At 39.4% G+C, this 25,042-nt stretch overlaps 1 protein-coding gene across 1 annotated transcript in view; it reads right to left on the bottom strand.

Annotated features, from left to right (window-relative positions):
- fgfrl1a (fibroblast growth factor receptor like 1a) overlaps positions 1 to 25,042 on the bottom strand; it is a 44,776-nt gene that overhangs the window by 8,383 nt on the left and 11,351 nt on the right. Inside the window, exon 3 of the mRNA XM_079479476.1 lies at positions 17,633 to 17,905. Coding sequence (XP_079335602.1) covers positions 17,633 to 17,905 — 273 coding nt within the window. The remainder of the gene's footprint in view (positions 1 to 17,632; positions 17,906 to 25,042) is intronic.

The following is a 25,042-nucleotide window of genomic DNA, read 5'->3' as shown; positions in this document are numbered from 1 at the left end:
AACTTTTAACATTGAACATGGACTGAAATGAGATGAACAACAGCTGCAAGACGGTTGCCTTCACATTAATACCGCTCATAGTACATGATTGATCTGTAATTTTGTCATAAAAACTAAATGTGATCAAATGTAAAGTTTTCCATTTACTTTGGTTTCATCCAGCAGGTGCCGGTGTTCACAAGATAGATCCATAAACAGGCCATTTTTACAATTCAATCAATTCACAAAGGATAAAGTCCTCATTTCTTTCTAATATCCTTAAATATTTTCTTTTACGTTATGCTCCATTTTGTGCCTCCTACATTTGCCCATCTGAATAGTAATTTAGCTAAAAGTAGTCCAAACGTTCTGCCAACTTCCTCAAGCTACAATGTTCTAATTTTATAGTCACCTACAGCTATTTTAACGTTGTTCAAAATTATATAAGACCATCTGGATAGTTTCTAAAAGGTATAAAGGACTATTGAGATCATTCTCTGATTCACTACAGCCAAACCAAATTTGAACTGTTCCATAACGTCAACTTCCTATTGACTCGGAGTCTGCCTGATCACCTACAGTCATTCCTCCTTTGGTGCAATCCCTAACAATCCCGCGCCTGAATCCATACTCCAGCTGTGGAGCACCGGGCAGATTTTGTGAGGCCTTCTTTCTCTAAGCTGAGGACTGAGCCTGCATTAAGTGCTTCCGCTTCTCTTTTAAGGATTACCGGAGCAGAGGGAAAAGCAAAGAGTATAGCTGAGACTGCGTCTACCTTCAGGGGTTTCATGAATACCAGCCGAATTCACTTTACAAAGAGAATTTTGAGCAATGACCTAGATGAGACCCTTTAAAAAAGGTACTAATATGCACAGTATAGGTAAAAATATGTAACAATATGTACCTTTGAGGAACTTTTTAGGATAAAACTGTACTTTTTGAAAGGGTACTTCTACATTGACAGCTTCTGTACCTTTTTTGCTGAGAGTGTGTCCTACACATTGGCAATACATTTGTGTTATTTATTAGACAACAGAACACAGAATTTTTTTTTTTATTGTTCTAAGCTTTTTTAAAGTCCCAGCTGATATAATTTAGGCAAACAGTAATAAAGATAGCACAGCTTAAATAATTTAGTGTTCACAATCTTTAAGAGCAGGCAGATCAGTGAATACCTGAACCCTTTCAGAAATTTCAACTTACTCAAATGTAACCTCATTACTGTGTATTAACATGTGTAGGGGTTCTCAACAGGGGTGGGGGGCCTGCTGACTTCCAAGGGGGCCTCAATATAACCAATATTTTACAATTAGACAAAGAAAGTTTTTATTATTTGGCCATTTTTATAGTTAATAAAGTCAAGTTAATATTTAGCTCTAAAATATATTATTAGGTCGAAATTTTGAGTGGGAGGGAGACTTTGAATATTGCGGAATACAATGGGGGGTCTTGGAGTCAAAATGGTTGAGAACCCATGGTCTATAAGAAACAATTAAGATCTTATTTGCGAATCAACTTTCCAAATGGTATTTATGATGCCTTGCATTTAGAAAGCAATGCAAAAATTTAACCAGAACAATGAATGAAATTTTTTTCTTTTAGTGCACTCATTTGACACATCAGATCTGTCAAGCTAAAGCATCCACGGCAAATGTTTGGGAACTCAAGTCTAAATGAACTAACCTTGCACACTTTCCACACTAAATGGCCTCAGCCCTCAAATACAACCCCATTGCTGTGATTACTTTGGGATCTCAAAAGCAAACTAAAACCTTCTTTTCTCTGTGTATATATGTGTGTCAAGATGTACATGTCAGAGTTTAAATGTACGCTGAGCAGGACTGGCCTGTAACAACATGGGTTTGATGGCATACGATTGGCGGGCTCTGTGATAATTGCGGCCACCTGTGTTGGGATAAAGGGAAACCTGCTTTACAGCTTGTGCTTTGGGGTGGGGGTGTACAAAGAGCTCGAAAAGGTCCTTGTGCGCCAACTTGCTGATAGTTTAAGAACTTAATAACAGATTTAGATATGTACATAAATGTTATTTTGTTGTTATTTTTAAAATGCACTTTTGTATACACTTTTAATATAGCTTTTGATTGTTTTGTCATAAAATGGAAGGTCAAATCAAGGGCATTGCATTGTGTGAAACAGTGGTCCACACAATGTATGCAGGTTGTACACAATATGTAGTAATGTTTGCATTCAGGAAATTATAATACATTGCGCGATATACACACTGCATACTACATTTCTAGTAAAGCTGAATGATACATTGCTTTTCCACCTTCATTATCACTAGGGGGCAACACTGTATGAATACGCAGAGCACACAGAGAGCAGACACTGACTGGGGATACTGGCCAATTTGCTACAACAAAAAAAGTATATTTTGCTGGTGATGGGAAAGTACACACTGTTATTGCGAAATACTATTTAAAGATCATTGAATTGCTGCATCACAGACCTAATTGTTGCATACTGTTTGCATATTTAAAGCTGACAAAATTATAGAACAAAAATATGAGAAGATTACGTATCAAAATTTAAAGAAATGCAAATACTTTGCTTGAAATACTAAAGAGTTGTGGGAATTTCTTTTAAGCATTTCAAGATAAATCACAGTCATGACATCTTTTAAGGCTATGGCAACATTTTGACACTAAAATCACTTAATTACATTTTTTAATCTGCATTTATGTGTACACCACATTCTTAATGTTTGAATAAAATGTATTTATCATTGAATATTATTTATTTTAATTTTAAAATGGGAATGTAGAAAATCCTATCCAACACCACTACCCAAGTATCAATGAGTCAAATGATGTAAAGCTGACATTTCCTGCAATATTGTACCCAACAATTTAAATGATAAAGTTTTCAACACTTCTTTTTATGTACTAGATTAAGAACTGATCTTTGTTTAATTTTACCTAAAAAGCTCAATTTCAATACAGTTACTTTTTACAATCGTTTATATTCCCTATACTCTTCAACTGAAATTTCTCTCATTTAAACTTACCATGACTTTATTCCTGTTGCTTCTAACTTTGTTTACTCAACATAATTATAGTAATGGTAATATTTTTTTGTATCCTTAGAATAAAATATTATATGTGGTCTGTGTTTCAATAGCGTGTAAATTCAGTCCAGCCCAATCTCTGTTCAGCTCAGCACACCAGTTGAACCTAACATTCTTCTCACGTCTACATTAAGCATCTGCTTTAAATCATGTTCACACTTCATTTATACGCCGCAAAATATGAAAGCCGAACAATTTCTGACTTTCTGTCGGTGCGGATGGACTGCTGATCTTCATGGAATCTTTGGGGCGTAAAGAATAACTGTAACAACCGTACACCCACACTAAAGCCAAAGTCAGATTTAACAGAGTCCATCATGCCTTTACGGACAAGAAAGCCTCTACTATTGCACGCTGGGAGAGATAAAGACGTCCCATCCCGAATCCAAAGCTCTGATGTTTGTACACTAGTTTAGCTGGGCAACTAAAAGTACTTAAAGCACTTTAGAACGGCAGCCATGTAACTCTAAAACACATTCATAATGTGCCGCTTTGAAAAGACAAGGACAAGCTGGCATCTATTCTCCGCAGTGCCAGCTTTAAAGCCGCTTAATGGCTTTTCTCCACGCTGAGCTGTCAAGACAAACACAAGGTTGAGTGGAAGACGCTGAAGAAGATCCGTGGTATGTTTTCAGGGGGTTGGCACAAGACCCTGCCTCCACGGTCCACCCTCAATGTCCCAGCTGCCTGCCTGTAATTCTATACATCAAGGACAGGATGAAGCTTTGCTGAATTAACATATCTCACATATTGATCGTGCGGCACTCCCTTTGAAACCGACACCTCCTCCCCTGCACTTTGAACTGGCCTCTGTTCTGCCCAAATTATTCTGAAATAAAAAAGGTCCAACAAGGCTCAGGGTCTCGGTTACTCGTAGACTAAAATAAAATCAAGTATATAGAAAATGTTGTATGCACTCTAAACGATACTTGGAAACAAACTACATTTTCCTGATAAAGGTGATTTTGAAAGGCTAATCTAAATGTACAAGGCTGTTTAATCTCCATCCAGGAAAATGGCTGACTATGTGTTTACCGCAGTAAAATCTGCAACACAAGCCCTGAGGAAATTTTGGAACCGCATTTGGGGAACGACTCCATCTCCTAATTTCAGCTCATTTAATTCTCCAGGCTCTCATGTTTTCAGTTTCTGCACTTGGAAAGTCATATCATTTGTATAAATAAATTCAAGCCTCCTATAAAAGAACGCAGCCAACATTCACATTTTAAATGCCCTCTCCAAAAAAATTCATTATAAACCACGCTTTGTTTTGTAAATAATCTATATTGTAGATTGATGATATGATAATGATAACTGATGAATTTTCCATAAATTCGTTATGTTAGCGATTATATATGTCCAAGAAGAAATGTAAAATACTATGTGAAGGACGCAAGATAATGCAATAATTACAGTAGGACTGCATACGGAATATATGAACCTATTGAACCGGACTTATATTTAAACAGCCTGCGTAAAGTTTTCCTCTGTGTACACATATCTTTACAAGTACAATTTTGGCGGTATCGCTTGTGCCCCCATTAAAAATCCCCCCCAACTGTTAGATGCAATTTACGCCCATGTTAAAATGCCATAAATAGCAATTCTTGATGTACTCAGTCAACACATATTTTTGATGTTAGTCTGCACAATAGCTCCTCACCTTTGAGGCTGTCAGGAGGAGTTGACAGAAAAGGATATGGTGCCAAAACTGTTGAGTTTCTCCCTATCAACAACACATGTCCAAGGCCTCAGTCCATTAATTCAGCCCATCTTCTCCCACTATAGCCCCTTGCAGACTTGCGCTGCGTGATGCAGAGCGTTCACACTGAGCATAATACAGTGTGAGGGGTTGAAACCACATCAAAGCAGACCTTAAAAAACGGGGAGAACATTGGCAGCTCTGGCTGCAGTCCACAAACGGTAAAGTTGGCTACACAAGTCTTTTTTTGTTAACACTTTTATAGGGAATTCTTTAAATAAACTGTCAGTGTGTTTGTTATGGATGTAGTGTAAATAAAAGAATGTAAAAAAACGCTTTTGATCCAAATATAATTACAGCAATCCATCAAACACGTTGCACTTATTTTCTAACCTCTGTAAAGTGTTTTAATTTATTTAAATGTTTGAATGCGACTTTTATAATGACTTGATGACTGTAAAAGGTTTCAGCATTGCAACAAAACTGCAATCTGTATGGTAAAACAATACATTATGAGAGGCCCTCCGTTATATTGAGTTTATTATACAGTTAAGACAGACTAATATAGAAGATAAAACAGAACTAAACTGAGCCTGGAGAAAAAAACATATTGTTAAGAAGTTGCTCGTTCATAGCTTGGGGGATTTCATAAGTTTCTCTTTTGTGTTTCATTTAAGGCGACAGTTCACCCCCAAAATTCTGTTATCATTTATGCTACATCTTCTTGGTTATAACCTGCATATGACTCTTTCTTTGGTAAGACACAAAAGAAGATATTTTAAGAAATGTTTCAGTGATTGTGTGCCTAAATAGTGTGCTGTGAGTTAAAAATGCCAATGTTGTTTGTTTAACAAATATCTTTAAAAAATATAATTTTGTGTTGGATTAAGTGGCCAGTAAAAAAAATTAAGGCATACTAGAAATGTCTGGGTATAATGATTACATTTTGCAGCCCTTTACAGTAACATTCAAGAGCAAAGTAACAAAAAGCTAGAAAAAATCCTCACGTTCTACTTTACGATCAAAGTAAAATGCATCATTTTGATATTTCTAAAGGTCCAAGCGTACAATGAACTAAAACTATACCAAAAAGCAGTGTGCCCTTATGGCAGAATAGAACAAACACAACAAAAGACAGCAAAGACTTCAAAGGGACCCATCCCCGAATGCTGTGTCCTCCCCCAAAAACACGTCTTAACTAATTGGTTAATCTATTCTCTTTGACTTCGGTCTACTTGTTTCATTTATTACAGGTTGGACTACCACAGAGGCGAGGTCCAGTATTCAGCGGTCAGACTTACAATAGTAGGCAAACGGGTGAATGAAAGCAATGTCTAATGAGATAGGATTCTTCCACTACACTAGCTACCAACCACAGAGAAAAGAAAAAGCTATTATGGATCTTTAAAAGAGTGGAAACTCTGGATAGGTGTGCAGACATAGGGCTCAAAAGGAATGAGGCACCTCCCTCTGTGACAGACCTTTGGTTCCTTCTCCGGGAACAATGGAGGAACAAGCTTAATCCTTCCCAGCTCATAATGAGCTATAAGCTTTCCTTTCACGGCAAAAATGTTCTCCCTTTTTGGTGATAATCAGGGACAAATGCCCCGGACACTTTCAAGATTCCTAAACATTCCTTTGCTGGTGCTCTTCTCTCTTGTCCTATGTTTCAAGTGTCCTGGGATGAAGATGAGACGGTTTTGAGATGCGTGAGAATGCTCAGGCTTTGGCTCAATGTATAGAAGCTCTACGTTCAAGAGGCTCTATTGAGAGCTTGTCTTTCCAATTGCACGAGAATGTTGAGGGGTTTCGAGACCGTGAATTAGGCGACAATAAGGGGCCTCGGAACTGCTCTTCAATGCAAAAATAGCTAAAACAGGCTTTTTAGTCATAAGGCTAAAACACTAATCAATTTTTGCACTGAAATGTCTCTGCAGGCTGCAGCGAACCAGAAAAACAGGCAAGGTAAAACAACAAAGAGCCCGAGCCCATTCACACCATGAAAGGAAGAGCATCCGTAGCAGCGATGAGGCATGTAGCACTGGGGCTTTCTTTCCCCTTACCGCACAAGAAGCGAGAGAGGTGTATGAGGAATCTATTAAAGCAAAAATTATGCGTAATCGGCTTACAGGGAATGTTATGAAGGCAGGCAAAATGAAGGATTTTGGGACCCAAACCCTGCATTACAAGCTACACAAAGCCTGGCCATTTCAGCAATGAGGAAACCACAAAGAGCTACAAATGAATAAGCCCTAATCACTCAGGGAAAGTTTTACCCCAAACAGCATGACAAGAAACACAAAACGGCCAACAAGTCTTTCAAACTGTTTCAGAAAAGTCCCTTATACATTCAAAACACCATTTGTTTTGGCACTTTAAGATTTGGGAATATTGAATTCTACATGGTTGCTCTTGGAACGCTTGTCTGATCCATTCTTTACTAAAGATCTGAGAATTCCTCAGAATTCGTTTCCTGCTTTTTGTACTGAAGTCCATCTCTTCCCAATGCTCTTTGCGTTTCCTACGTGACTCATACATCTGGCACACCTATCTAAGGCGCGTCTCACAAATTTTCAACCCTGCGGATCGGAATGCGCTTCCTTTTTCTCCTCTTTCTGGTAGCTGTCTTGGATAGAAGGTGAAGTGATGCAGAACGCCGGTGCAGGATCGGCCCCACTCACCTCGCCTCCCTTTTCAGGACCTTCATAAACAGGGGGGTGTGAAATGTAATCCCAGGCTTGTGCATTCAACCGACATGGCTGCTTCAAAGTTTTGTTTGTGTTTATCCTTTCCCGGTTCTTTGAGTAACTCCCGCTGCCTTTGAAACCCAAGCTCACCCCCACCTGTAGCAGGACAGGCGGCATGTTTTAAAAATTGTGTGTTAAAACAGCATCTTCATATCCTTATACCCTGTTTCCGGAGAAGTCTTCACAGACAATGAGAAGAGGGGAGGATCTGCTTGTGTTGCTTTGGCTATAGAGATTGCCGTGTTCCAAATCAAATTCATCTTGACTTGCCATGAATGAAATGTTGTTCCGAGCCCAATTAAAGTGGATAAGAATGTAGCAGTGCTTTGGGGCAAACGGAAGATAATCTCTTCCTCAGATTTTTTTAGATGGTTTGAAAGGGTACTAGTGTTTGGTTATGATAAACATGTCCCGTAAACCACGATCAAAGAAAGAGATGTTTTGTATCACATTATACATATTCTGAATGGTAACTCAATAGCTATCTTCATTGGAAATTCATAGGCTTGATTTTGAACGACAGCCAGATATTTCTTTTTGCTCTGTTTTCATACACCACTACTTTTCATTCTGTTGCTCCCTCTCTTGCATTCCTTTGAACCACGACTGCCATTACAACGAAGCCTGTTTTTCATCTAGAGAATGTTAAGGGAATGTGGGGCTCCATCTCCACTCCAGTTGCTCTTCTAAGGCCTTGATCCATATTGGTCTTGCTTTGCCATGCATGTCACTTAAGAGTCAAATAGGTTGTGGTGTGTAGAAGCCAATGGTCACATGACCACTGAGGCTTAAACAGAGTACAAGTGATCAACCGAGGCAGTTTCTACAATAGTCTAGAAGGCACATGAAAGGGCAAGAGACCGAGACAGATCATAACATCAGAGGAGTAGCATTCCATCTTTCCATATCTCAGTTTTCACTCCTCATTCCAATGGCTTCTTCCCCCATTAAATAAAACTTGTTATGGACCTTAAGAGTAAGGTCACAAATGCATATATTCTATTCAGAATCTCCATAGAGAAATTTATTTATAGGGATCAAATGTAAGTCCCGAAACAGATCTCCAATGAGGTCTGAGGATACTGTAAAATAATTTTACAAACTGCTGTAGAGACTATATGTTTTAAGTGTGATTATAATTGTTTCAATCATTAAAATTAAGCTTGTAGAGAAAATAAACAACAGAAATAGTGAAAGAAAATTTAAATGTTTGGCTTTTGCAAATGTTGGTCTATATCTCGTCTTTCAACAATGCCTTCTCTTTAATTCACATACAGCCAAGGGCGTCGATTTTTGTAGGGACTACATATTCAGCGAACACTACATGCAATTATTTTTTATTTATATATGTCATGATTCTGCCTTCTCATTACCCACACCTGCCCATTGTTATCTCCTTTGTTCGTCTCCCTATTTAATTCCCTTGTATTCTCTGTCCTGGGCTCGTTTGTTTCTTGTACGTCTCGGTAACCGTATGCTTTGTGTAACTACTCTATTGAGGATTTGTCCCTACGCTTTTTGTTACAGCTGGTTACCCTCTGTGAGTTTTTCGTTCCTGTTTTTGCTGTCTTTGTTATCCACTGTATTTTTACCCCTCGTGGGTTTTTGTTTTCTGTTATTTATATTAAAGTCTGTTACCCCGTATTGCTGCCTGCGCTTGGGTTCTTCTCTCACCTTACCTGTTTTCGTGACAATATATAACCACTGATGTCCGTCTAGGTCTTGTGTTTTGTACTTATTTCTTATTTTATTCAACATTTACGTACACAGTAACCATTAAATTGAAAAAAATCTTTTACAAACGCGTTCTAGAAAAATTTAGCTGTTTGTGGTACACAAATGGTAAAGTTTTATTCTTGGCAATGAGTCCCGCCTCCGTAGCTCACGTCGCTAATAGGATTGGCTTTGCCTTTGAGTCCCACCTCTCTAACCCACCTCGCTTTATGATTGGTTTTACGTCAGCTGTGTGAAGGCTATGTTTTAGTCTATATAAAAAAGTATATCATGAACCTTATATGAATATATAAGTCATGTTGTGGAGATGGCAGGGTCACAGGTGAGGTCAAACAATGACATAGTAGTATGTTAGTTGTGAAATTATGTGCTGTGACAAATGTTAGGTTGAAAATCTACAGTATAGTTTCTTAGTGTATATTTAAAATGAGAGCTTTGGATTGTTTAGATGTGTCATTTTATTAGGTGGCATAAGCAGCTCTAGCCTGATTATGATTGTTATTAGTTGTGCATTATATTAAGGTTGCACTGTTTTAGAGGTCTATTAAGCACTCAGTCATACAGTATTTATGAATATTTGTAGGCATAAATACGTACGTATATAATAGGGATATTATATAGATAGATGTTCTTCCAGAGCAACCCAGACAAATGTTCTCAATAGCCACATGTCTAACAGGTCTCAAGACAGAAAGCATTCAGACAATGCGGCTCTGCAGACCAATTATATGTCCCCATCAATGTCAAAATCAAACTTACACTCTCTTGCATAATTCATCTTTCTTTGTGTAATATGAAAGTTGATTCCTTGGTTTTATTTTACAAGGATTGGGAAGCTAAAAAACCTGTCACACTAGTAAATTAAAATGTTGAGATATTAAAGAGTAACCGAGACCGAAGATATTACTAAAGTGCCAGACAAACACAATCTGGCAAGCCTGCTGTTTGAGAACTGTAACATTGCTTCATTCCTCTAAACGGACAATTGAGGATGAGACACGGATTTGCCAATTAAAGTGATGAAACCAAATACATGCCCTCTTGGTCTATGAATTTCATTCAGTACATAATAAGTAATTTCAGATGGGGTCTATGAAGGTTGTCCATCGGATCTGTTTTCTTTAATTTAGTTTCAAGACAGCTGTGGAATCTGACACTTGTGACACGGCGTGTGTGGAAGACACAGATTAAAGTGCAATTGTTATGGTTTTATTACAGTATACGAATTCTTCTGCTGCACTATAAGTATAAAGTGGTCATTTGAAGCGGCTAAAATGAATATTATTATTTGCTTAAGATGTAATACAATGTATATACACGATTTAAGGTTTAAAAACGCTGTATTTTCCACATAACGTGCATGTTTGTATCTCCTCTTTGCTCCGCCTCTCTGAAACGCGCTGATATTTTACAAAGCTCATCGCTCTGAAAAGCCGGGTGTGCTATGATTGACCAGTTCACTAGTGCGTAGTGATTGTTCGAGTACTGCACGAAAATGTAACGCCTCTTAACAAATAACCATATACATCATACAGAGTTTGTGTGAGATAGAAACAAGCTCGCATTACAGCAGGTGGTAACATCATAAATACCGCGAGTGCTTCGGCCCTTCTTGATCAACCAGTGTTATGCCATGTCTCGTCGCGGCTCAACATAGACGATAAACCCCATTATAAACATTAAAAATTTGTTGCCTCTAGTTGGAACATAATAACTGATTATTAAGATTTTTCCACATTGCGCGCCTGTCTAGGCCTAATGGTTAGAGCGTTGGGCTTGTGATCAGAAGGTTGCCGGTTCTAATCTCAGTGCCAGCAGGTCATGACTGAAGGGCCCTTGAGCAAGGCACCTTACCCCTGATTGCTCTGCAGTAATGTGCCACTGTAAAAAAACTACTTGTAAGTCGCTTTGGATAAAAGCGTCTGCCAAATGAATAAATGTAAATGTAAACATTAAACTCAACTCGCGTTAGTCCGTAACAAAGTATTTTACAATGAAAATATAGTTGCAGTCTGCGAATCTGACGCGCCAGTCAGTCCTTGCAGATTTTGAACTGTTGGAATTGCCCCACTTTTTAACAAAAGCTTCCGTGCATAGCCGGTCTTGATCTCTCCCAGATTCATTAAGCAATCGTTGGTGAAATGCTCTGCACAAACCTGAACATTTGGATTGTACTTCACTGGAACAGTGTTGAAAATAAATGTAACCATTAGTTTTTTGTTGTACCGTCTTTTGGCAGGGAAAACAAAGAGGACTTCTTTCACAACGAAACACGCATATCGTCTCCGCGACATGGCTGCGCCGACGTAGATTCGCCGGTGTGTGGTTACACGAGGCATTTCAGGCAGGTCAGGTTGAGCATTCGCTTCTAAATAAAATATCATTTGCTCCGACACTTACATTTTTGCAATTTAACGTGTCTAATACATACATGGGCAACTTATAACACACCAAAGACAAAGAAAAACAAGTTTTTCCGGCGAATCACCCCTTTAATAATGTACGGATATAATTGACCTCTAAAACATGGCACGTTGAACTGGGTTTTAAAACATAAGTTCTGAAAATCCTAAGCATCCAGTAAAGGTGAGTGTGATATAATAGTGATAGTTCATATAAATATAAAAATGATCTTCTTTTGTGTTCTGGGATGAAAGAAAGTCATAAATGTCCAAAACGACAAGAGGGTGAGTAAATGATGACAGATTTTCCTTTTTGGGTGAAAAATCACTTTAATGTGAAATTTGGAATTAAAGAGGACTATGAGTTCTCTGTTTATCATGTGTACCACATAAGAAGTACAAAAAACTGTAATCCCATTCATTCAACCTGGAAAGTGCGGCCTCAAATTTAGCAATTTGGGTGGAACATATCTGTGTTGTAGAAATGCAGGTGTATGATGTCACTGGAACATGATGTCCCCCAGGAAGATGCAGACAGTTACGGTTCCAAAATAATAATAAAACCTGTTTAGCAAACATTTGCGGAGACAGGTGTTTAAAGCACTGTTAATGATCTTCTCCTTGATAATCATACACCTGCTAAATAAATGCTAGCCTCGCCATTTTGTTTGTCTAATATTATTTCTGTATTCCATTTCCAACAGAACTCTTCATGGTTCAAAAACATTCCCAAAAATGAAAGCCCACGGACAAAACAAACAACACATTTACAACTCATTGGCATTTAACTTGGATAAAGAACAAGCTGAATTGAGTTTAATACACACAGAGCAGTGTGAAGAACCAAAACACACCAAAGACACGAGTCACTTACAGACTTTCAAAAATAATGTTCCCATACCATCTGCAGAGCTTTAAACGCCCACTGCCATGATAGGGCTGCTTGAAGTCCAAAGGGAAAACCAATGCAGAGATCAGCAGATATCTCAAGCTCCACTTTTCCTGTACCGTGATCACTACCAGATGTTGGCTGAACAGGAGCTTCTAGGACCCGAACAACCTCCACAAATCACTATAAATCACCCGCCACTTCCCAACAGCTTCCTGAAGTACATGTCTCAATCCCACAATCACGTCTGCATTGTCATCACAAACAGACAGTAAATCTAATCTCAATTGTTGTGTTGCTCCTGTGATGGTTTATGCAGGTGGAGGCCAACAAACAAAACAACACGGCAACAAGGTTCTGAAACAAAATATGAAATCTGTTCTTTCTATCTATGGTTATGCCAGTTTTTCTCCCCATCACTCTGAAAGCGTCTCATTATTTCTGCCAATGATGCATCTGTTGCACCAATACAGATGTAAATAAATACACGTGCTGTGGCGGTGCACGGAAAAAAAGCTGTCCTGGAAAGCGCAGATAGCAGTGAATGAATAGGTGTAGCCGCTGTGGAGGGAAAACTGGCTTCAGACTGTAAGGAGGGCGAGCTCTTTATGGCCAGAGCAGCTTATGATAGATGGACAGTAATGTCTTTTCCATCTGGTTTGTGGAAGGGAAAAGCCACTAATGAGTCCTATCAACACAGATCTCCTGTCCTCACAGGGACATTTGATCATGGAGCCACACAGGACAGAAACAGACTACACAAGCTGTTCTGCTATGCAGAATAGTCCGTCTGACTGATGACTTAACCTGATGTTATGATACAAGAGTCTAGGATGAAGATGATGTTTAGATTTGGATTAGGTATGATCTCACAATGCTCTTTGTGTCTCGGGTCTTAGTGGTGCGTGCTAAGGCAGGCATCATTGTAACTACTGCTTATATTTGGGATTAGGGAGTCTTCAAAAAGCTTTACCCCAAGTATTAAATTTGGCGTGTAACTCATCCTGTGCTGTTTGTGCTATAGATCTGAATGATAACTTGAATTATGCGGTTTGGTGAGGAGAGGTGTGTAATTACTCTACTAAGCGATCAGCTTTACTGCGTTTTGCTGGCATGTAATAAAATAGGAAATAGGCAAAACCAAACCATAAAGCGGGACCAGAATATCTTTTATGGAAGACTCATTTTGGCTTTGGGCAATAAGTAACGACCTAGCAACCGGCCAGAAAAAGATTTACACTTTACAGTTAGGTTGTATTTGTTAACAATTTGTTAATGCATTTGCTAACATGAACAATATGCAATTATTAAACTTAGTTCCCTTTCTTTCTGTCTCTCGACGTTGTGTCGAACCAACAGATGGGGTTTAATCTTGAAAACCTATCAACTCTGATTGTACTTTTTAAAAGTACACCCCGTACATATGGGTAAAAAAGGAAGATGGCCCATTCATTCACCTTTTGTTCTTCGGAAACTGCAAAGGATTATCTTTATGCTGAGGAATTTATCGCTCTGTACTTACCTACTGGACCATACAACGTATATCAGTGGAATCGCCTCCTGTATACGACTTCCTCTGGCGTTTCGGTTGAAGACATAGGTGTCTAAAAGAGCAAATTTTCTAAAAGAACTGAAAATTTCCTACAGCATGGGCGTGACCCTGACATGTCTTGCCGCTGTAACCTTGGATGCAATCGACTCATACGAGGTATTGCAGTCACGGCTGGCTGTGTCTTCCAGGACGCAGCCACAACATTGCCTGCATACAGCTCCGCGGTAGCTTCTGAGCCGTCTGCAGCGGCGAGTGACGGTGGTGATGTGGGATTTTATGAACGTTAATCCGGCGGCAAAGCCGCAGATCGTTCATACCCCAATACACATTCTGACCGTCCCATAGTGGACAAGAGGCTGAAGAGTAAGAGTTTTTGTTGCGGCATCGGATGGCAACTTTCTGGAATCCATGAGTGCCTAGAGTTCGGGCTGGACGACTCCCATGTGGACATGAGACCCCGGCCAGGCTGCGCGCCCAAAGTACCCACCACTCCCCCTCGGGACCAGGTGGTGAACATGCAGGCGCTCCCCTTTGGGGAGGAAGACCCAACCTCTACCGTGTTGTGTTCAGTAGGAACCTTACGCCTCTACTTGAACCGCACGCAGAGCTTCGGTAGCTCTGAGCAGCTCTTTGTCTGTTTTGGAGCACAGCACAGGGAGAGCTGTCCCCAAACAGAGATAGGCGCACTGGGTGGTGGATGCCGTTTCCTTTTGATTTTAAGGTAGTCCAACGTTCAAATGTCATGAACAGGCAATTTGATTTAATAATTTATAAATATAATCTCAAATATGTTATTAAAAGACACATTTATTTAATTTGTCAAAAATACCTGTCAAAATTATTTGCTGCATAAAGGGCTCGGCATAGTCCAGGCGAATTGCGCTTTCGTTCTGTGTTTTGGGGGTAAATCGAAGCTCGAAAACGTTGAGAGACGGTATAGTGTATTCGAACAATCCAACACCCCTTTGTTTCTGAAGGGCGGGGATTACATGATGTATGCAAATAGCCTCTGTGCACGTGGCCACAAACATAGATGTCTGCAATGACCAACGAGTGTTATCGCAAGCGCATAGCTGTGTGTTTGTTTTTTTCTAAAGGAATGAGACAAATTAAATTTCCTCAAAGCTCATGGTACTGTATATTGCATATCTTTGGCTTCCGTGCAGATATGTGCTTATGTAGCATGAAATAAAATAAAATTGGACATAAATACTTTTGAAACTATAATACACATGAAACATGGTCTGAAGTGGAGAAGTTGGCAGTGTAGAGAGACAGCTGTAATAAGAAAAATGTGTCAATATTTTTCACTAAGGTTTCCACTAGGTGGAATATATAAAACAATAAAAGGGGGACAGAACTGATTACTGAAATCACATGTGTATCTAGAGGAAGACATGGATCAATTCAACGCCCTGATAACTTATCACTTCACGTCAGAAAACATTAATGGAATACTGTGGATTACTTAATTTTCCACATGCAGTAGCGCATAAATACCATGGCGTACATGTTATGACATCCTATACAAGTCTTTCACTAGAGGAATCACTTTTAAAAGCTGAAGCAAATCATGAAACAATAACATTGTTGAATATAAAAATGCCTTATACTTCATAAAAGACCAGCTCAAAAGTTTGTATTGGATACTGCTAGAACCATGACAAAAGATATTTAAATGTTATTCAACATGAATTAAATATGGGTCTTCAAAAGCAACCAAACAACCTAACACCTATCACGCTACACCTCAGCCTCAACTGACACGGCTTGAATTACACCGAAGGTGGGATGTGTCAGAAAAGAGATTAAGAAACATGACTAAATTCAAGGGCCCTGACTAAAAAGCATGTGGAGATGTTTGCGGTGCATCAAAGCCGGCTTGGCACATCTTGGGCGTCCCAGCACAGTGGGTCCAGCTGCTCGACTGAGGTCATCTTGGCAGCTGCCCCAATACCCCCCCATCCATCCGATTATTGTTTTCATCTACAGAGAAACTTCTCATTCATGCTTGATTATTAGAAGACATTTACACACGCCTATTTCACTACACTCACATTTCGTGCTTTGATTCTCCTTTCACGATTTCACACCGTTTTCTTGTTTGTGAAGGAGGGCTTAGATTTCACACATTCTATTTAATAAGACTTTATTGCTTTATCTTTGCTTGGATTTTCTCAAGTACAGTATCTCATTTTCCCATCATTTCCCTGCACGATTTTACCCCTATGCTGGCTGTGTTTCTCTGCAGTTGTGTATTTGCCGTTTAATTCGTTATATCTCGCAAAGAAGGCTCTCACATCAAAATGGAATGTGTTTATTATATATACTGTACACACTACACCTACTTAGCACCATTTTTACAACAGTTGTGTTATTTTAGTTACTAACAGCAGACCAATATGGCTATATTTATACCGCGATATAATCCCAAAACACATAACGACTGGAACTTTGACTAGTGAGGAGCATGTCTGATACATTGTCAAGATTGGTTGCCTTTTGCATTGAAGTTTCTGATCTAAAGCACTTTTTAATGGCCATTAATCTGTAAGGGGACTTGACTGGACTGAACCGCACATATAGAACTAGGATTATGTAGTCAGTACTCTACTAAGCACACATGCAGGGGTCAAGCTCACTAAAGAGTATTCTACAAAATAGTCCATTCACTGCTGAGGATGTTCTCGATTTCTGTATTTTATCTGCATTGTCTTGCATTACACAGGGCTCATCTGGGAGGCAAATAGAAGGATCGTTTAAATAGTCCAGCTAATATAAAACTAACCCTGAGAGAGGCACTCCACCAGGGCCTCCATTTAGACTTGGCATTGCTTTAGATGAACGCTTCATTCTGTACCAAATTACCCCACTGGTTTACATTATCATCTTTGAAGGTTAAGGTGACAGTACCCAGAAGGCACAGTTGATCATTCACAATTTCACAAGTGGTGATTTGCTGACCTGATACCATCTTTGATTAATGTACGTGGAGCAGGGTTATGTCCTCAAGAGCTTTGTAAAGGGGCTGGTGAGATCACGAGACTGGATGTCTCTTCTCATGTAAGCGGACAGATCATCATGTGGAACAAAGCCAAATTAGGCCTAGATTAATTTGGTGATGTGCCAGTGTGCTCATTCAGCCTTTAACTTTACACAAAACAGACCACAGGCACATCTACTGGACATCAAGCCTGAGAAAAGGCGGTCAGGAAGATGTGGATGGCCATTTCTGGAAAGTAGAGCCTTATTTCATCTTTGTAATCTATATGGGATTCAAGCCTACTTTTGAGTGGTTCATAAATATCCAATCCTTTTTTGGGCAAGCAGTGCCACTCAGCTTGACGAAACTGAACATCAAGATATAGCAAATACATGTAGCGAATGCTACCCGACCATCACACACCCTTGCTTTAATTGAATGAAAGTTGCCATCCGCTAAAAATCTGCAGAAAACATACCACCATTGCTGTCAAAATAATGAACTATTTCAAAATATTTAATGAAAAAATAGCTCTACCATCTGAAAACACACTTACCAATGACAATGAGGGTGTAGTTGATGTTGACGCTGCCAAAGCCATTGGTGGCTTTACAAATAAAAGTTCCAGCATCCTCTGCCTCCACCTCTTTAATCCTGAGGGCTAGCGGAAGGACCCTGAAGCGCGTCCACCCACTGTGTATGTTCCGGCCATCTTTGGTCCACATGATGAGGGGGGGTGGATCCCCCTCAACAGGACACTGAAGCCTAATGGTGCGTCCGATCCTCACAGTCTGCCGGTGGGCAACCTTCTGCGCTACACGTGGGGGACCTGTAGACAAACAAATTAGTTACTACAAGCTGTTTTTATGAATAATGTCATTTTCAAACTTGGCATGTTGGTTGGAGTTTTTCCTCCTGTTGTGCTATCATGCTGTTGTTCAGCAATGTGATCGCCTGCAAAACTGAAACTCAAGAAGAGCATCATATAAAGTTGTCATCACAAAACGTAGGATGAATGTCTTTAAATGTGTCCCGGTTTACCTGAAAACGGGAAAATGTTTTACATTGAGATGGATATCAACAACTCTCAACTTAGCAAATGGCTTGTAGATTTCGGAGAACTATAAAAAGGCTATTTCAAACATGCAAGCATGGTTCGCATGTGTGCTTTTGTTTAAAACACAGCATTTATAAACTAACCTTGCTTAACCAGAAAAGAAAAATCCGTCATAACTCACTCAAACTTTACCTATTCTGACTTTCATTCATTTGTGGAAGACAAACGTTTTGGAAAATGTGGACTACTAAGTTGAATAAGCGTAAAGTCAAATCACACTACAGAGGTTTGAGAGCTACGACAAAGGACAATATTTTCAATGGAAACATCTTTATTTGTGGTGTGTGAAAAAAAGAAAGACATGCAGGGTGACACAAGGCAAAGCAAATGAATTTCATTTTTGGGTGACCTATCCCTTTAAAGCATCTCGTTCTAGCTGAGCGCACCGAGGCTTCCCTCTGCCCACGCACAGCTTTGCTTACTCCTGTTAAGAGACTGAAGGCAGGAAATTGATAGTGTCACTGTTTATGTCTGCGGGAAAATTGTAACCGCAGTCCTCTGTCAGCCAGCCATGTCTAGTTGGCATTCTCTACTACCGGCCTGCAACGGACTGCATTGTTTGTGCGCTCCTCAGTCGGTGGCTTCTCTGAGGTTAGAAAGGTCAGAGTCTGTAAATACTGTCCACACTTGCTGCTGTGTTAGTCACCCGAAGGCTTGTTTACGTAAGGCTAATGGAAGACTGGATCCATTTAGCTGCCACAAAACCAGGATTAAGAACATCGTGTGGTAAACATTTCCACATGCAGTCATATGCACAAAGTATATTATGTTTAAATCTTTTCATTCAAAAAACACCATTCCCTGTAATTGCAGGAATTATTGGGACCGTAGAAGAGGAAATAGTGCTTTATTTCACTGACTGACGTCCGTCCAACATTTAATTGTTTCCAAATCCATCTGAACAAATTAGATGCTTAAAGAGATGACGGAATTCAGTAAAACTGAAGCATGACAAATTTTGGGTCCGTCCCAAAACTTAATATCAAGTATATAAGTTTAGCTTTCTACTATAGGATTACAAATGTATCCTTTTTAGCTATTAAACTTGGGTGACAGCAGCTTTGGTACTTGAGTACCTGTCATCGAAAATATTAATATTTTATTTTTATCATTTTTTTGTGAATATTTAGATTGTCATGGTGGTAGTCCCGTGAATCACAGCATTTGCAGTCGATATCATTCAACGAGTTCAGAATGCTGCTAATCTAATGATGCAACATTCTAACAACCATAAAATTACACGTAAAAAAATACAAAGCAACTTTATGGTATTAAACAAATTCAAATATATCCATAACCAATATTTCTCGTTTTGTGCACCATCTCTAATCATATACCCTCTCTATGCAGGATGTGATTCTGCCTTGTAATTTGGTCAAAAAACAGACCCCTTTTGTAACCAGGAAGAAAACAGTTAAATCTTATACAGCGATTTAAACCAGTTGTCCGTGAACAGTAACACCAAATAAAACGTTTGATGTCAAATCAAAGAGACTTCTAGTGAAAAATGTATCATGTGCATGGTTTCAAACTGCGCAGGGAAATGATTCGGTGCCCAGTGGGAGGCTTGTGGAGTCTCTGCAACAGGTATCAGGCCAGCTTGACAACAGGACATTACCATGTCTCACAGAGAGAAGTGGGTAGCTTGACATTTTGATGGATTATCATTGAAAGTGTAAAAAAGAAATTAGTCACAGGCAGGAACTCGCAAAGCCTTCTTCTGCCACTCGGTTTCGAATGGCTTTCTCATCAGAGTAAAACCGTCCTGGTGAGTTGTTCTCACAGATTGAAATCTCATTCTCTCTCGGAAATACTGTACGCCCACTCCTTGAGCAGATTTATGGCCCTCCTGCTCTGGTCCCTTCTGTTCGTGGGTCAGTCCCGAGGCCTCCCCTCCTCGCAAGAGCCCGGAGGCAGACAGCACTGCACGTTTCGCAGATCAGAGGTGCTCGGGAGAAAACAAAGACCTTAAACTTTCACAAGCAGTGCTCGGTTTGGCTTCCAATTCCTCTCCCTTTCGCCCAAAGACAGCCATGATTAATTTTGACATCTCCCACACAACTCACAAAAGCCATACAGTCACGGGCAGGGTCAAGCAAGCATTTGTTAGCACCCTGAAAAGGACGCAAGACAGAAATGACGATTGAGTGTAACGATATTCATTGTGCCCAAATAAATAAATGTGGTCCAGTGTGCGGCAATACACATTTAACCTTTGAAAACCTGTGTGTCTGTGTAAATATTGGCTCTGTTTGTTTGTGTGTGAGGGAATTTGTGGGAAAGGAACTCTGTGAATGGTGGGACGACAGGTCAAACTCTTTAAAAGGCAATCTGTTTTCTCCATTCAGCATAAATGCATTCCCTTCTGTTGCAGCGGAGTGCACCAAACTATACGGTGGCCGGTCTCTCTCGCCTTCTCACCACGGATCTCTCCCTTCAAGCCCCAGTCCTCCATGTCCCTCTTTCCCCTTTACGGCCTGCTTGGCTTAAGGTAGCTCAACATGCATGTCTGGAATGCCCACTAATGACAGGAAAAAAGAGAGGCCAACGCAAGTAGCATTCGATCATATATTCTCTTTCAACTCAAGCGCTCTTGCCAATGAGCCTCCTCAGGGCCCTGTGGAGCACTATTTGTGATCTCTGTAAATGCAGCATTCCCTTAAGAATTCATATCTATCATGGGCTGGCAATATAGGGTGCTTTGGTGCAAAAGAAGTTGATGCATAATATTTTTGTTGGCCTTATTCCGGAAGCACAGGAGGCGATTTGCAACGCAGGAATGATTTTGATTACAATTTCTAAATCAATGAAGCATTTTTTTATACTATCTAAATACTTCAGTTACTTCTCGTAGTTGAATAAAGTTGAATAACTAAATTACTCCCAAACACCATATCATATAAACATCACAATAAGCACTAAGGATGTAATGAGTCTGATAAAATATGGTAAAGTATGAAGTTATTATGGCGGATTTACACCCTTTTTGAATGAAGGTTCATGGCTGACTACAAATGCAAACCGGAATGTAAATATACTGCAGTTATGATTGATGGTATGGTCTCTAAACAGATGCACACTAAGACCTCCCAAGGTGACACAATCACAGATGAATTGTGTGACTTCACTTGCATCAATAGAACCAGTAACAACCGCAAAATTACTGCTGGAACAGGCCAGCAGTAATGTTGCTTATATACTGTATAATATTTCTCATCATAATTGTTCCATACTATCATGTCATCCAAATGACTGGCACGTACCATAAATATTGCAGAGGGCAATTTTAAGTAGTTTGCAGAGCTCCAGATTCTGAACAATCGATTGTGAATAGCAGGCCAAGGGCAGAAAATAAAAAATGAAAATGCTCAGAAAATATTTGCAGGAGTGCGTACGAGTCTCCCTCGGGTAAAACTGGAATGAGAGGTTTTGTGGGATATCGCATGTTGCCACTGTGAGGTTTTGAGAGCCAACAACTACAAAAACAAAAAGAAGATGATGCTGAAAATTTCAAAGCTTTGGTAGTCATCCACAATAAACATTTATAAAAACCCAAATAAAAGTAAACCCAAATAAATGACTGAAGTTAAATTTCTTGCACAAAGATTAAAAACATATACCATAGGTTTTTTTAAGGTAGGAATTTAAGATCCCAAGTCAAAATGCTGATTTCTCAAGTTTAAAAAAAAACATTAGCATAACATAATGCTCCAAATCCAACAAACACTTGATAGGTATATAGATAAATCTCCTTCATTTTAATATATTATTTTCAATGTAGCTTCACACATTGGGACCCCAATGTATCTATCTTTAAGACAATGTTAAGACAAAAACTGTCATTACATGTAAATCTGTTTACATGGCTAAATGCAATGGCATACTTTACAAATACCAGAAGATATAAAGGCATTATTAACCTCACTTTTTAAAACCAAATGTAAAAAATAAATCCACAACAGATGAGAAATATGTAAGCATGACCACCATCAAATGCTTTATATCTGATTTAGTTAACTTCTTTGTTGTTTAACTGTTCCTGTATTTTAAGCACATACAGATACAAATTTCGGCTTAAAATAGCTAAGATTTTAGCATGCATTACAAATAAAAAAGTAAAATACACAATTTAATATACAAAACAATCAAGATGATAATCTCAATATGTCTTCAATGTTAAACAATCTCCATGCGTATCCTAACCAGCCATTCGAAATTCCAGCAGCAGGCCATTTGTCCATAATGAATACAGAAATGCATTCAACTCAACAAAATCACTGCCAATCAGAATCATGCGTGGATGAATTTTCTTAAACTAGAACACATAAAGTACCTTTATTTTCAAGACTTGTGTTATGCTTGTTGCACTTGGTTTCCCAAGTGGATATACATATACAGTAGAGCAAACACCTAAGATTAAAACTTTCAGTAAATCTATACAGAAGTTCAGTAGTGCATATGCTTAGGGGTTCAGAACAACCCGTAATCAGAACGTTATAAAAAAAGAATCGCAAAAACAAAATACAAATACATGGTTACCTTGCAAACACTTTGATTTAATAGAGCTTAAAAACAAACTGTAAATCTTCAGTTACTGTCTCACCTAAAAACCTACTGCTGCCCTTGTTTTTCTGTCATTGCCTGGGGTGACAAGTCAAAGTGAAGGTAATATTCCATTTACACAGACCGTACCCTATTCAGACAGGTAAAAGCAGTCATTTCCCCTGCTGTCAATAGGTCAATTGCTACCAATTGTCAGAGCATGACAGTTAACATTGCCCTGAGGGGGGGTGGGTCTGTTTACATTACTCGCTACACTAAATGTAAAAGATTTTCAAGAGCTCTAGAATGAAGTCTGTAAGTTAACAGAACCAATACATAAAAACTATTAGAGCGTACACTGCTGGCCAAATGTTAAGGATCACTTGCTCATCCAAAATTAAACTTATTTAACCCGCTTTTGAATGCTTTTAATTCACCCTGTGTGATTTCCTAAACTTTGTGCTATAGTACTGTGATCTGGCCCAGTGCATAACCTAGTAACCACCTAGAAGACCTTGGCAAAAGCCACCATTCAAAACACCTTATTAACTGCATATCAATTCCCTGGCGAGCACAAACAACGCCCTAGCACATCGCAAGTTTTAGTCACTTTCGGGCAAGTTAAAAAGGCTCAACGGAAGTTTTAAATAAATATTGTATCACATTAAGTAATTGTGGTAGTTTATTTTAATGAATGGTTACAGTCAGCTGGGGTCTGGTGGTTACAGAGTTGGACTTGTGATCAGAAGGTTGCCGATTCGAATCTCAGTGCCCGCAGGTAATGATTAAAGTGCCCTTGAGCAAGGCACCTTACCCCTGATTGCTCTGCAGTAATGTGCCACTGTAAAAAAAGTACTTGTAAGTCGCTTTGGATAAAAGCGTCCGCCAAATGAATAAATGTAAATATTACACAGGCATTTTATCAATATAACAGCATGCAATCAATAGAAAAAACTGATTCACATATATCACATATTTCTTTTCCAGATGAGATATTAAAACACGCATGGCACGAGATGCCACAAGCTGGAGCAGTGATTGAGTGAGCGGTTGATCTAATGGAGGGGTTCAAACAGTGGGAAAAGAAGAGGTTTGGCTGACTCTCCAGTTCTGCTACTGCAGAGAGACACACTTTTCTGGGAATCTCAGGACCAGTAGCCAGTAGGGTGTTGGGTGCTGAGCGGATAATGTTGCCATGTCGACCAGTCAGCAGATTCCGTAAAGTCTTTAAAGTTCTTTTCGATGTTTTGGCAAGGGTTGGGGCAGGGGAGACACAGAAGCGGTACTGGGATCATGGCATGAGAATTTAATTCCTTTTTAGAATAATTCCAAGATTTTCAAAGGTGAATTTCAAAGGTTTTTTTAGCATTCCGACTGTCTTACCAGAAAAGTGAAAAACATTCACTTTTGCGATTGCACGCTAGTGGTGCCAAAAAGACATGCTTGAGCCTCAAATATTATTTCAAACAAGTGTCTTAACTCCAATCTGTAATTGTCTGCATAGAATGAACTAAATAGGAATAATTTTGGTCACCATGTCAAAGAAACCAAAGGTCCGACCTCAGTCGGACTCAGTCCAGATGCATTTGAATCTGTCAATTCTGAAGAACGTAAACCTTCCTCTCACCCTATATAAAGGCCACAGGTTCACTGGAAACAAAGCCTGGTCTGTCCTTCCAAATTAACCCAGATCATGTTCATTTCAAACAGCACCTGTCTTTCGGTGCAAACGAATTGAAGAACGAAATGTTGCAATAAAGTCTGAAAGCACAGTGCTGAAAAGCTATGAAAAGGACACGTCTCAAAGATGTTGTTTTCGGGAATGACAAGCCAAAAACCTGGAGGAGATTTTAATGGACGACATACTTCCTCTGCTTATAAAGACTTTTATGGGAACTCAATAGAAGAAACTTGGGTCTGGATGACAATTATCCAGATGTATTGGATGTGAAAGGGGAGCCTGAAAAAATATAGCGGGAGCAGAAAATTCCCAGGGCTGCAACCTCGGCCGGTAAGCCAAAGGAAAAGTAAGCTTCTTATTGCGTGCTGGCGAAAAACTGTGTTAAAGGCCACAACTTCAATTACACGTGGCTGCCGTGGGGGCTTTACGTTTCACAGGGGGGAGATAAAAATGACCTCCGCGGGGTGCCACGTTAGCTGTGTGGACTCAATAATGGGGACACAGAGGGGGACTAATGTTTGAGCTAGGAAGAGACGTTTGGATGTGGGGAATACGTTCAAAGAGCATGTGGCCAACACCACGTCTCAGCACTATAGAAACACAGCTTTATGTTAGTCAAACACGCC

The sequence above is a fragment of the Barbatula barbatula genome (genome assembly GCF_947034865.1).
Source record: "Barbatula barbatula genome assembly, chromosome: 18".
NCBI classification, from domain to species: Eukaryota; Metazoa; Chordata; class Actinopteri; order Cypriniformes; family Nemacheilidae; genus Barbatula; species Barbatula barbatula.
Note: the sequence above shows the minus strand (reverse complement) of the source record. Positions and strands in the feature narration are given on the sequence as shown.